Source organism: Vulpes vulpes, chromosome 9 (assembly GCF_048418805.1).
Source record: "Vulpes vulpes isolate BD-2025 chromosome 9, VulVul3, whole genome shotgun sequence".
Taxonomy (NCBI): domain Eukaryota; kingdom Metazoa; phylum Chordata; class Mammalia; order Carnivora; family Canidae; genus Vulpes; species Vulpes vulpes.
Window position 1 is genome coordinate 75,659,668 of NC_132788.1, and position 14,642 is coordinate 75,674,309.

The 14,642-nt window shown below is 37.7% G+C and overlaps 1 protein-coding gene across 6 annotated transcripts in view; it reads left to right on the top strand.

Annotated features, from left to right (window-relative positions):
* The window catches only part of FRMD4B (FERM domain containing 4B), a 320,836-nt gene that overhangs the window by 278,950 nt on the left and 27,244 nt on the right, over nucleotides 1–14,642 (top strand). For all 6 annotated transcript variants that reach the window (XM_072720486.1, XM_072720485.1, XM_072720487.1 and 3 more), the window contains 4 exons: nucleotides 1,298–1,381; nucleotides 2,977–3,042; nucleotides 5,500–5,557; nucleotides 6,857–6,943. In XM_072720486.1, coding sequence (XP_072576587.1) covers nucleotides 1,298–1,381; nucleotides 2,977–3,042; nucleotides 5,500–5,557; nucleotides 6,857–6,943 — 295 coding nt within the window. The remainder of the gene's footprint in view (nucleotides 1–1,297; nucleotides 1,382–2,976; nucleotides 3,043–5,499; nucleotides 5,558–6,856; nucleotides 6,944–14,642) is intronic.

Consider the following 14,642-nt stretch of genomic DNA (forward strand, 5'->3'; position numbering starts at 1 on the left):
CCTGTTCTTCCTTCTGTTAAGTTCTGTTACACCCCTCTCTTTTCTTTTTAAAATTTTCCTTAAGTAACCTCTATACACCCAATGTGGGGATCAAACTCACAACCCCAAGATCAAGAGTCATATATTCTACTGACTGAGCCAGCCATGAGCCCCCATACCCTTCTCTTTTGATAACTAGGATTTTACCATTTTATAATGTGATAATAGCCAACCTTACACAAGGTACATTTTTAGTTTACTTAATGCTATTTGAGCAATAACTTGGGTTTCATTAGAAACACATTTTCAAACATCTTCTATTCAAATGATTTTTACAGATGGCCAAATTGATCTGTTTTATTTCAGAGGGTAGTAAGGAAATAAGAAAGAAGTAATAGAAAGGTCTATGTATATACACTTTTTTGAAAAGATTTTATTTTTGGGACGCCTGGGTGGCTCAGCAGCTGAGCATCTGCCTTGGGCTCAGGGCGTGATTCTGGGATCCGGGATCAAGTCCCGCCCGCATCAGGCTCCCTGTGGGGAGCCTGCTTCTCCCTCTCCCTATGTTTCTGCCTCTCTGTGTCTCTCATGAATAAATAAATAAAATCTTTTTTTTAAAAAGATCTTATTTTTTTAAGAGAGAGAATGTTGCATGCACACAAGCAGTAGGGAGAGGCAGAGGGAGAGAAAGAAGCAGACTCTTGGCTGAGCAGGGAGCCTCACATGGGGCTTAATCTTAGGACCCTGGGATCATGACCTGAGCTGAAGGCAGAGGCTTAACCAACTGAGCCACCCAGGCATCCCTTTATAAACTCTTTTATTGAATTGATATCTATTATGAAAAATTGGTGATACTACAAGTGGTTTTATGATAATCAATATTCCAACAATATTATATAGCTGCTAAAGGTCATTATGAGGATGCTAAAGGAGCATAGAGGTTTATAACAAAATTTGAAGAATGCTGTGTGAAAATGGAGTATCCATAATTATGTAATAGAATATATATACACATAGGAAATATCCGATGAAAATGGCTGCAAGTTTAGCAGGAGGGTAAGGAAAATGGGATTATGGTAGCTGAATACTGTTATTTTAATTTTTTAAAAATATTTCTAAAAACTTCAAAATATCAAATGACTTCGAGGGGTTCAGTTGGCAGCTATCTTTAATTGAATCCATAGCCATATGTGTGTCCTGACAACATTTTGATAGAGCCCAGTATACTGTAGTTATTTATCAGATTTCCTCTGGTGATTAGCTTGCATGATATTTTAGGTAATGGTGGCTGACATTACTGTATTACTCTTCTTTTCAGTGATGAAAATGCCAGAAAAGATTTAAAGACTCTACCAGCCTTTCCAACCAAAACGCTCCAGGAGCATCCATCCCTTGCTTACTGGTAAGCCAAAGCAAGACAACAGATAACCCTGTTATCCTAGCCTCCATTGAGAAGTGCACGCTTTTCAAGAAATTAAAAGAAATATAAGTGAAGAAAATATCAAATTGCCTATCACATGCATCAGAGCGACTGTAAGTAGACCTTGGTCCTTTCCACGAAAGGGTCTTGTCAAAGCTTACTGGAGATCATCGTACTAAGACTGTAGTCATTTGTGAAGAGGGGCTGCGTGCCTTCTCATTCACATATGTAAAAGGTCTGTAGAGTGTGCTTTTAAGTGAACATAATGCTCAATACATGTACTGCCACTGTGTAATGTGGCTTTAATCTAGTGGAGTGCAATATACATGTTATAAAATACAAACTTCCTTGGATAGAGGTTTTGTTAATGGCCAGAAATGACCTGACTGATCATAGGTTTCTTCCATAGCCAAAAATTGTTGTTTATTTTAAGTCGTTCTATTTGTTTATATTTTAATGAATCCATAGTACCCATTTTCCATACAGTATTTTTCCTAGAAAAGTATTTTTCTCCCTTTGACTTAGCTACATAGTTTCCTTGATTTATGGCTCTGAATCCTGAAGATAGTTTTCCTTTCCACTGAAAAACAGATTACAAAGTAAATATCCAACATGAATAGTTTTATAGGGAAGATGAAATGTGCAGAAAGAGTGAAAGTGAGTCCTGAGACTGCATTTCTTCCTGAGTCTGGAATCTTCTAAACAAATTATTGTTAAGTGATAGTTTCTTAAGAAAAAACAAACAAAGACCATTTACCACTGATTACTGGTTGTGTAGAGATAAAAACATTTACCCTTCTAGGTTATACTTGAGATACAACAGCTGTCTGAAAGTAGGGTACAGTTGCTGAGTGAGTTGCCTTTCTAGTCAACAAGTTCTTTTAACTTTTTACTGAGGAATCTCTACCCCAAACTTGGGGCTCGAACTCACAACCCCAAAATCAAGCATTGCATGTTCTACTAACTGAGCCAGCCAGGTGCCCCTCCAGTTAACAAGTTTTATGCTGGGCCAGTAATGAAGGGTTTGCTCTGAAAGCAGTGTGTCCCCAGGCAGCGAGTGACAAAAGAGCAGCATTTTGGATTATACACCAGACTCAGAACAGTTTTAATCCTTTCTAAATCTTTGTGGATAGTTTAAGGAAAATGTCTTTAATACCGAACACTTGCTGATCTCTTTTTTTAAGCCTTTTAATTTCTCTAGCAAGGCTCACTAATTAGCATTTGATAACACTATTTTGTACCTATTATATCTCATTCAGTTACAGAAAAAAAATACTTGTTTTTCATTTGACAAACTGATATTATTTCTCCATTTCCAATAAATCTTTTAAAAATATCAATATATGTCATATATCATATAAAATACAAATAGCAAATCATGATGAGGGAGTCAAATGTCTGAGGTTCAGGAATCCATGTCCTACAGAAAAGAAAGTCAGCCAAGCTTCTGTCTTTCAAACAAGTTGGTAAAGGCCTTTTTTCTCAAGTTTCTCAACAAGCCACCTGAGCATCTTCAAATTGAGTCTGTACCTCATTTAATTGTACACTGCCATATTTCTCATTTCCTTGTTTTACAGTGAGGACAGGGTAATTGAGCATTATTTGAAAATCAAAGGTCTGACTCGAGGTCAAGCTGTGGTTCAGTAAGTATCTGTCTTTTCTTTTGCTTACATAGAATTTTAATGTCTTCTGTTGTGTGGTTTGTGTATATATCATCTCTCCTTTGGTTAGAATGGCCTTGCTATGAATTATAAAATGCCTTGGGTCATTCCATAGTTGATGTCATCAATTCAGATACCTGCCAGTGCCAGGCAGGTTGCAAAACTGAGAAATCTAGGCCAGGTGTAGGTCAATAGGGAATGATGGGGACTGAGGTAAACTGGAGATCTATTGCCCTGGGGAGAGGCAAGGTGATTCCGCTTCAGAAATCAAGCCCTAAAGCTGTAAGATCTGATATTTTCTAAGAAAAGCTGGAAATTCTGATTTTTAAAATCCGAATTTAAACATTGCAAAGTAATTTTAAGAAAATGTTGTTACAATGCAAGCCAAACAAAACCTATCTGGAGGTCATCTTTGGTTGCCTGGTTTGTGCCTCTACTTTGAGCGGAGCATACAGTGTTGGTGTTGAATAATTTGTGTCTTCTTGCTGCCAAGAACAGACCAGAGCGATATATTTCTGCATTTTAGACTTACAGAGTTACCATCCATTTATTTATATATTTTTTAAGATTTATTAAAATTAGCGAGGAGCCCTGATGTGGGACTCAATCCCAGGGCCCTGAAATCATGTCCTGAGCTGAAACCAAGAGTCACAGGCTTAACCAACTGAGCCACCCAGGCCCCCCACCATCTATTTATTAACAGTAGTTCACAAGCTACATCAAATTTTTAAAATTATAAGAACTACATTTATAATTTTGTAATTTTAAAATTATAAAAATTAATATAGCATCATTGCTTTAGTAATTGTAGAATGACTCTTATGGCCAAAGATGTTCTTCTAAAATACCTGCTGAGTATAGCTTAAAGCATGTGAGAACTGAAATAAGGACTTAGACATGGCCTTTCCCCTGGTTAGTGTACAGATTTCCCTCACACCTCTACATCTTGCACTAATCTCCTTTTTATCACAACACACCTTCTGTGGTCTTTAAGGCAGAAATAAAAAATGGGCAATTCTGAAGTTAAATCCTTGACATTTTAACTGACTGTTTTTTGGGAGGGTAGTGGGGGGGTAACATCCCTGAAGGATGTTAGGTAAGGCTAATGAGCATGTTATGAAGTATCCTTGTTTAGATGCAGAGGCCTTTTACTTCCCTTGATTATTACTGTTGTGGTTCCAAATAAGAGACTAACTTGGTGGTTAAGACTCTAGACTAGGGAATCCAACTCACTTTGTTAGAACCTTGGTGGTGCAGGGTACTTGCTGCTTGCTGTTGGGACATTTACCTAGCCTCTTATATTCATCTACATATAGGTCATTTGCTTTTTTTAAAAAGCATCAAATTATTGATTACAAAACCCGGAGCAACTGATATTCAAAATGTCATTAAAAAGTTCACTCATGCTAAAGAGGAATCTCAATTCTTTGTGAGCAGAGGGGAAGTTATACACTATTTCACACCATAAAACCTTAGAAATACACAATAAACACTTGTTGACTTAGAATTAGTAAATGGAGTAGATGGAGAAATCATTGTCTTAATTTTTATTTTGAGGGGCATATATTTTAAAATGAGATTGATATAAATAAAATTCATCCTTTTTTGGTACCTGTTTCTTAGAATTTAGACTTAAGAGTTAAGTATACGTTTCGAAGAATTTACCACAATCAGTAAATGGAACCACTTTATTTTTTTTAACTATTTATGTACATATGTATATATGTAATTTCTACACCCAACATGGAGTTCCAGCTCACAACTCAAGATTAAGAACTATATGCTCTACTGACTGAGCCAGCCAGCCACTCCACAATTGCTTGATTTTTTACTTATTATGAGCATGACCCAAAGTTGATTCTCATTGCTTTGTATCATTAAGTGTTTAGTTTAAAAAAAAAAAAAACTTATAATTTGGGTTGATGATACAGTACAGTATGTTTTTAAGCCATAGAAATCTTAATGTGTAGAAAAAGAAGTTTCTTTTAGCTTTCTGAAATTGAAGTTTTATTAGCAACTTCCTAACATTTGGGTAAGATAAAATATATTACTCCCTAGAATGGCGTATTCTATTTCTGCTCTAGTCAAAGACATTAGCCATGTAGTAATGAGAAAAGTAGATACAAATTGCATTTCTCTTCTTTTTCTTTCTTTTTTTTTTTAAGATTTATTTATTTATTTGAGAGAAAGAGTGCGTAAGTGGGGTGGAAGGGCAAAGGGAGAGGGAGAGAGAATCTTAGGCAAAGACTCCCTGCTGAGCACAGAGCCCTATACAGGCTGGGTCTCAGGATCCTGAGATCATGACCTAAGCTGAAATCAAGAATCAGACACTTAACTGAACTACCCAGGTACCCCACAAATTATGTTTCTATACCTCACTTTTCCCAAAATGGTCCTCTAATTTATTAAGAGATTGTAATATATATTCATTTTCCATAGGTATATGAAAATAGTAGAAGCTCTACCCACGTATGGAGTCCATTATTATGCTGTAAAGGTAAATACTTTTGTATAGCAAAACGTTTATAATGCCCATCTTAGTTTATGAGTTAGTGAGTGGCAGCAACTTCTGAAATTACATAAATTAATATTATATGTATGCAAATTGTCTCTCTAATTTTCAACATTTAAAATATGATTGATTTTCTTAAAAAAAAAATAAAGGCCTGATTATATCTTGTTATTTGTAGCAAATTAGCAAGTTTGTTATTTTTGAAAAATACTTGTTGCATTCAGATGTTTTCCCAAAACAGCTGTTAATCCTTACACAAATTACTCTCTTTTGGTGCATCTGTTCCTTTTACTTGTTTTTGCTGCTATTTCTCTTCCCCAATTGTTCACCTGTCTAATGCTACGAAGTACTCACTTGATAGTGCCTTTATATGAGAATCATACACTTGCCACTGTCATTTTAAGAGCTTCATAAAATTCTCAAATTTTTGCAGGATTTACAATACCAATTTTCAATTGGTATGTTCCATATGTGTGTAGTATTTTCAGGTGTTTTCAAGCAGAGAGAGATTGATTAAGAAATATTTTGAGATAGTAAAGGATAAAGCACCATTAAGAAGGGAGTCTTGTTTGAAAGGAATAATGTTACCATTGATAAATCTGGAGTGACTTTTCAAGTTATGACAGTATTTACAACTCAGAATGGGGGGGCTAAATAATAAATACTTACATAATAAGGACACCTTGTACTAAAAGTATGTACCAATTCAACTTTAGCTTTTCATGATTCTTAGTTTATTTGCATATGTTTAAGGCTAAATATGTACTTCGAAGTGATGATTCAAACATCCTGCCATTGAATCATACAGTTCTCTAAAAGAGCTTTTCAGTATTCCCACGTTCATTGTTAAATGGATTATAAACCTCAGATTTGGAGTCACTTTTCTCATCTTTGTAATTCTTTGGAAACTTCTCTATTATAGCTGGTTATTAATCAAAAGAATAGAGGCTTTTTTCCTCTTTCTTTTTTTTTTCCCCCCCAATGGATAACTGGCTTTATACTGGGGATTAATTTTACTTTTTACTTCTTCTCTCCAACTGTTTAGTCAAGACAGTAATGGTTAAAAAAAAAAAAAAAAAAAAAAAAAGAAGGCAGTAATGGTTCGTTCTTTTTTATGGCATTAATGGTATTGGTCTGTTTTTTAACTTTCAGATCTTATTTGAAGGCATTTTAATAACAAGTTAGGTTTTTAAGTAATGTTTTGTTTACCAAGATAGCTTTATTTTCACTTGCTGATATTTGTTAAACAGTTAGGACTTGGTTCTCATGCTTTCTGTCTTCCAGGATAAACAAGGACTTCCTTGGTGGCTTGGAATCAGCTATAAAGGAATCGGCCAGTATGATTTGCAAGATAAAGTAAAACCTCGGAAAGTAAGTGTGAATCATTTTAGACACTTTGGAGAACTTGAGGTATTCTGGATTTGGCAACATTACTTTAATGGGCACCAAATAGTCTCAGACAAGTAACTTTGACTGGTGAAGCCATAGGTTTGGAGAAGGCTCAGGTTAAGTGAAAAATACTTTTTACAAATAATTTATGTACGCTTTACACAGCAATTCCACATCTGATCATTTATTCTAAGGAAATAAAGTTATGCACAAAGATTTAACTCTAAGGATGTGGTTCCTAACTTCATTTATACATGCATACAATTTGGGGCACCTGGGTGGCTCAGTCAGTTAAGTGTTTGCCTTCACCTCAGGTCATGATCCCAGGGTCCTGGGATCCAGCCCCATGTTGGGCTCTCTGCTCAGTGGAGCCCCTGCTTCTCTCTCTCCCTCTCCCTGCTGCTCTGCCTACTTGTGCGGTCTCTCTCTCTCTGTGTCAAATAAATAACAATATTTGAAAAAAAATAAAAATAAAATAAATGCATACAATTATATTTCTATTTTAACATCATATGAAAAAGATGATGACATTTGTTTTCCAAATTTTATATATGTTATATAGGCATGAAATATTTATTTATATACATAATTATGTATAATGTTAAAATATATTTATATATAAATTGCATATATACGTACATATTTGATACACAGGTGGATGCATTGTGAAGACATAAGCCAGGATCTTGGTGCCTGTTCCATCTCAGTAATATAGTTATGACTGACCTTTTTACTATTGCTGCTGTTTTCACTTATCTTTGGTTCACAATTTTCCACACTAAACATGTCTGCTTTTTCAAGAGAAGAATAAGTTATGGGCTGTTTGTTAAAGGTCACACTCTATCAGGTTTGGGTTTTCCAGAGCTAATAAATTACGTTATTTTCAATTTGAACTTTGGCTGTGAAGCTCTTTCTCTTGATCCAAACACAGACATATAATACATTTTCACCTATATGAGAATGGATGAGTCCACATAGCCACCCGCCTGTACTGGCCTGCTGTGTCTTATAATGACACAATGGCTTATGCAGGCTGCCCTGGTTGGGTTTTGCCACCCTCCCTGTGCTCTGCTGCCATCGCCGGGAGTCATGGCAGTGAAACAATGACCTATAATAGCAGACCATGTGTTATCACACCCCGACATCACAGCCTTGAATAACTCCTATCATTTCCATCTGTCTTATGCTTTAATGTCTATTAGAAATATAGCCATATTCATCATAAAGTGGCCCTTGTAATCATACCACAGTGTTCTTCATCTTCTGTGTGTTTTTCCCAGCTTCTATCAATGCTCACAATCTTTCTTTGAGTTAAAATAATTAAGTTCCTCTTTTCTCCTCATTTTATGATTGTGAAGCTGACACAGGCAACACAAAGGGGTGGCCCAGCGCTCGCCCTCTTCCAATGGCAATCCCATCGTCCTAGAGGCAGGCTAGCTGGGCATTGAGGCCTCTTATTGGAAATTATTTCTTTTTAAGATTTTATTTATTTATTTGAGACAGAGTGAACGAGAAAGTGAGAGAGAGCACAAGCAGGGGGAGGAGCCAAGGGAGATGGAGAAGCAGGCTCCCCACTGAGCAGGGAGCCCCATGCAGTGCTCAATCCAGGGACCCCTGGACCATGACCTAAGCCAAAGGCAGATGCTTACCCAGCTAAGGCACCAGATTCCCCTGGAAATTATTATTAAGAATGATGAAACATCATTTCACAACTAATATCCATCTGTGTGTGGGACAGTAAGACCACATGTAGTAATCATATAATAATATTGTGTCTTTCTAAGCCCTGTGACCAAAATCATTTGAAGTAAGGTCTACTTACTTAATTTCCAGGAGGAATATGAATAATGTTGTTCATACTTGAAAATTTGCCTAATTTCTAGTAAATAATGTTAGAAATGATGGGCATACAATTTTTTTTCAAAATCATTTTTCTTTATAGTTTTTTTTTAACCAAAAGTTATACATAGCCAATGTAAAAACAAACAAAGAAACAGAAACATATCAGTTAGGGCAGGAAGTCCTTCTGCAATCCCCATCCCTTCCCCTTGATAACCACTGTCAAGAGAATGATACTGGTTCATTGAATCTTTGTCAGTGTCTATCCTAGGCTTTTCAGAGAGAGAAATCTTTCTGTGTGCACTATATCATACCATATCCTATTTCTCCAGGTTACTTTATAAACACATCTCTTTTCACTCTAGCTGCCCAGTATCCATTATGTGGAAACACAGAATTCATTTAACTGATTCGCTTTGATGACATTATGGTTGTTAACCATAATGGGGGTCCATGGCAGGGGGAAGGAACATAATGAATCCCAGTCAAGGCATATAACTATTCTCTAGTTTATCTATTTAATAAAACAAAATTACTGCTTATCATGTTTTCTTGAGGTAGACCTCAACTTATATGAATATTTTTGGTAATTTATTTCTCCCCCACATTTTACTTTAAGAAATAACATTTAGGAGTCTCACTGGTTTTGCCGAATCTCTCATGTAATAACTTAAATCGACTCACAAGTCCTCTCTTAGCTATCATGGCTTCATGAAATTGAGAATCCTGCAGAATATAAATGTACTTGCTAAAAACGACCAGGCTTTCTCCCAAAATAATGGTGAATCAGAATCTGCGCAGTATATACTGCAACTAATTTCCTCGCCATTGCTCATGACTCACAGCCCTTTCTTTACATTCACAGTTTCAGAGGAATTGGTCAATATTGTTTGACACTGATCACAATCAGGCTTGCTTGTTCATCCCAGAGTTTAGACAAGGATCAGAAGACACTCTTTTTTTGATTAGCAGAGTTTTCCCTTTCATTTTCAAGACGTGCCTTATTCAATTCAAATAGGACCATAAAACAGGCCATCTTGCGTTATCCCTGCCTTGTCTTCTCTTTCTTGCTTATTTTTGCAGGTGTTCATGCTGTACCACTGTTTACTTCCTCCTCCTTCTTTAAAATCCAACAATGGATTTTGCTTCCATTGTTTATTTTTCCATGGCCAAACAACCTACGGGTTTAATTGGAGGGAGAAAAAAAAAAATAATTGGAGGGAGGATGTTCTACAAGTCACTGCCCTGGCCCAGTTGGTACAAATGAAAGAAGCCATAATTTAAAGGGCTGTGAGCATTGACTTGTAAAAAGGAGAATCATGCTTCAGCTGTTTGCATGGCTTATGTACTCAACAAGTTACCAGTGGCCGAGCAGGATTGAAGGTCAGATTGGCAAACTCTGAAACAAAGGCTGGAATGGGAGGCCTTGGAGATGCTGAGCCTCTTAACTGCTTGTTACACATGCCTACTGGGTTATAATTATGTGGCTTAAAAACAGGCCAGAAGGGGAAGATTTGCCAATAATAAGAGAGACTAATGCCAAAGGCTATTTTGAAAAAAGGTTGGTCCGAGACCCACAAGTTGGAGCTTTCTGTCCTTTCCATGTACTGTCTATTAGTTGGAGCCTATGAATGTGAGGAACTGTGTTAGTTGTACCTGCCATAGCACCCAGCAAGTGCTCTTCATGTATTTTGGCCGTAAGGCTTTTGCCGAGTTGTTTCCAGGCTATGTAGTATAATGATGGAGAGCAAGAATTCGGGAAGCAACCCAAAGCCTGTCCTTGGTGTCCATTTGCTGTGTGACCTTGGGCATGTTGTTTCATCTCTCTTTAAACTCAGTTTATTTATCTGCACCATGGTAATGCCACTAATGGCGCAGGGTATTTGCAAGAATTACATGAGATTATATTCACCACCGTGCCTGTTACACAGTTATCACTCTGCAACTGGTTGTTGTTCATTGGTAGTGACAGATAAAGACAATTTAAAAAGGTATGAGAAATCCTCAGGGTTAGAGAAGGGCCCAACATTCCTAGACTCGTAGCCTTAGCAGTCTAAGAGTTGACACTCAGATATGATGTTTTCATAGACTCTTAAAAGCACTCTGTGCCAGTTTATTAACCATGATGCCCTAAGGCATGATGCAAATTAAAAGAAATTTTAAAATTCTGAGTAACAAACCACAGAAATTCAGAGTATTAAAAATTGAGATCACAGGCAGGTTTTTTTTCTTTTTAATTCTCCCTTTATGCATAAAATGTGTCATTGCAAACTCTTATGGAATGTGAAAACATACCAGAACACAACTTAATTTCAAATCGTAGGACAATGGAACTTAAAAACAGTGAAATTTTACATTAAAAAAAAAAAAAAAAGCAAGCTTGTGTTCCTATTAAGTTTTTGTTGTTTGTCCAGTATTTCAAGGAAAAATGTCATTTCTTCACAAAGAGGTAGAGTGGGTCATTGGCTAAGTGAAGTATGTCATGACTGATTTGTACCTCCCCCCCAGCAAATTATTTGACCTGGGTAAACCAGACTCTGTCAGATGAGCGAAATAAAAAAGGCATGCCAGCCAAAGTGTCATCCTCAGACCTTAGTGGGATAAAATATCTTTCAAGATTAGTATCTTTGTGCATTATAACTGCTAACAAAGTCCTGTGATTTGCATCATCACCCGGGGGCATTTCAGGGTGGGGAAAGGGTTCTTAACTTCTGTTAACTGATTTTTCTTGGAATTCCCAAATGCCTAGAGCCAAATGAATTAAGTCACAAGGACAAAAGTCTTCCTGTTTCCTTGTCCTAAAAATAAGGGGTCCATTTCATTTAAACTCAGCTGCTTGCTTACTTTTCTAAACCAGCCATCTTGACATTTCTCACCACTCCAGTTTTTCCCCCACTGCCACATTACCAGGGAGCTGGATAGGGATGCTCCTTCTAACACTGCTTAAATTCTGGATGCACTTAGCTGCAGGAGAAGAAGGAACATTTGCTGTCCAGTCACACTTTCTACGTCAGTACATAATAAAGTATGGTGTGAAACAAAAGAATGGAGTTACAGAATGTCAACTAGAGACCGGTCCATCCTGTTTGTAAAGTGTATAATTAAGCTCCAGCCACACCAATAATCAATCTGATTGTTAAAGCCTTCTGCAGAGTCGCTGGGAGGAGAGCTCAAATCCTACAGCATGGGTTTGAAATAAGAACCAGTCCTGCACTCCTACTTACTGGTTGGCTGACCTGGAGCTGTCACTCAGTGTTTCTGGGTCTTTATTTCCTCAACTTTCAAATTCCAACAATTCTGTCTGCCTTATCTACCTCAAAGATCATTGTGAGGATCCAGTGGGTTAGTGAATTCTTTTACCGAGTAGATATTTTTTTCCTTCACATCTTACTCTAATCTATAGGACACCATAGATTTGTTTTTCTTCCCTTCCTGTAAGCTAATCACAGGATTTTAAGCAGTTCTTCTAAGACAGGGAGCTCTCAGAGAATCGGTTGGGCATTGGTGAGTCTCCATTTCCATTTCACAACTGGCAAGCAGATGGAAAGAATTCAAGGCAAACAGCCTGATTAGTCATAAAATCTAATTGCAAGGGAGGCTGGGAAGGGTAGTCTTTAGGTGGGTGGCCATGGGCAAAGCCATAACTCAGAGTGTTCTGTTACTAAAAGGAAGGAGGGAAAAAAGATCCTGAGGGTGATAAGTAGTTTCTGCCACATTGTGTTTATTTCCTCTGAAGTCTTTTAGGGGGATGGTTAGTGAGAAACTAATGAGTGAGCAGAGAAATAAAACATGATGATAAATTTTGAATAGCTTCTGATGGAAACAAAATGGAGGAGCAATAATGTGATGAGTGTGGAACACTCAGTGGGTTCAGGGAAGGCCATTGAGAAAGGTGACATTTAAGCTGGATCCTGAAGGGTGAGAAGGAATCTGGCCATGCAGAATGGGTTGGCACCTTCTCGTCGGAGAAGAGCGTATGCTGATGGGAGGGAGGTAGGCCCATCGTGAAACTGAGAGGGGACCATTGTAGCTAGAGCTTAAAGGCTGAGGGTTTTCTCTATAGAAACAGAAGATGATGTTTGAAGAAGAGGAAGTGGCTTCTGTACAGGCAAAACCATTCAATTTCATTATTTAATCTGTTAGTTTTTATTTCTAGGCATTTACCAAATGGCTGAATTGTTGGCACAGAGAAATGAAAGATAGCGCTTTTAAAGGATTGACTCATCCAAATGCTGAGAAAACCAACTAATAAATTGGTTTTTGCATTGTGAAAAAAATGTTCTAGGAAGGTTGCAAAAAAAAAAAAAACAGTGAAAGGTTCTTCGCTTTGTACTTATGACTAAAGATTGGTTTGGTTTTAATGCACTCATCCTTAGGGAATAAATTTCGAACAAGAGAGTAGAGAGTACAGTGTACCCAGTTTTGGGGTTATTTTAACAGCAACAACAAAAAAATGTATTGAGCCCGTGCTGTTTACAAGGACCCTGAGCTAGTACTTTAAATTCTTTATTCTGTTTAAGGAAAAAAACCAAGTCCCTGTCCTTAAGGATCTGACCACCCATCTGGAAAGACAGAATTATATCCAAAGTTAGGGTTTTATTGAAATATTTAATAACTGGGCTTAGTTACCAAGCTATGAGAAAAGACGCCGGTTGTAATGTCCAAAAGGGCCGTGCAGGTGCCCCTGAGCAGTGGGGTTACATCATACACATTGGGTGAGCACTCTATTGCCCATATTGATAGGAAAGTCATTAGGGCAGCCCTGGGAGGTTAGAGATTTGGCCACAGGAATCTGGGGAGATCGCAATCCTGTTGGACAATCAGAATTTTATACTAGGCATTTCCTGATGCCCAAAGCTTCTTTATCTAAACTTTTTCTAAAATACTCAGAATGTTGTACTCCTTGTTGGAAGGTTATGCTATCACACCTCAAAATGTAATTTTTGCTACCTGAGTGTGTCCCATTTGGGTATGTTATACAATTTTTGTTCAGCACACCTGACACTATTAGCATGGCCTCTAGTGGATAACAGTTGCATTTAGAAAATCTGAACAGCCATTTCTTCCTAAAGGGGTTACCTAACTGAGAAAAATAGGACCCCAGTGTTCGTTATTTTAGAGGAAACATTTCATCTTCTACATCAACACACTCTACCTATCAAAGCATAGGTGTATCACCAAAAATTATCCTCTGAGTCAGGCTTTCTCAGTCTCTGCACTGTTGACATTTGGAGCCAGATAATTTTGTCCTGAGTATGGCATGATATTCAGCAGCATCCCTGGCTTCTACCCAGCAGATGCTTGTAGCACCCATCCCTGCAGTGTGATACCCACAAATGTCTCCAGATATCACCAAATGGCCCAAGGGTTGTGGATGAGAGTATGGAGTAAATCATCACTGGTTGAGACCCACTAGTGTGAGTGACATTTGAGGGTCTCTGAGCCCTCTTCTGCCAGTGGCTGTCATAATTACTGAGTTATTTTTTTTCCCCATGAGGTTGATCTGAGAATTACTCCGTTTTTGTTAACATAACCAATGTCCAGTGAGTCCTCTTCCCAGATAGTAGAGGCAGGATGGTGTGTTTTGCTTAGGCACTGGGGTTTTGGGAGCCTGGTTATGCCTGAATGTGACTAACAGATCTCCCCCCATTTAGGTTTGTGACCTTGGACAATTTATGTAAACCTCTCTGAGCCTCAGTTGTCTGTCTTAGAAAATGAGGCTCTAAGTAGTAACTCCCCGTAGGGTTGTTGGGCAAACTTTCAGGCACATAAGCATTTGGTGGATAGAAGGATGGCTGGATAGAAGGTGGTCAGTTTGGCTTTCTAAAAGCCCATGAGCCTG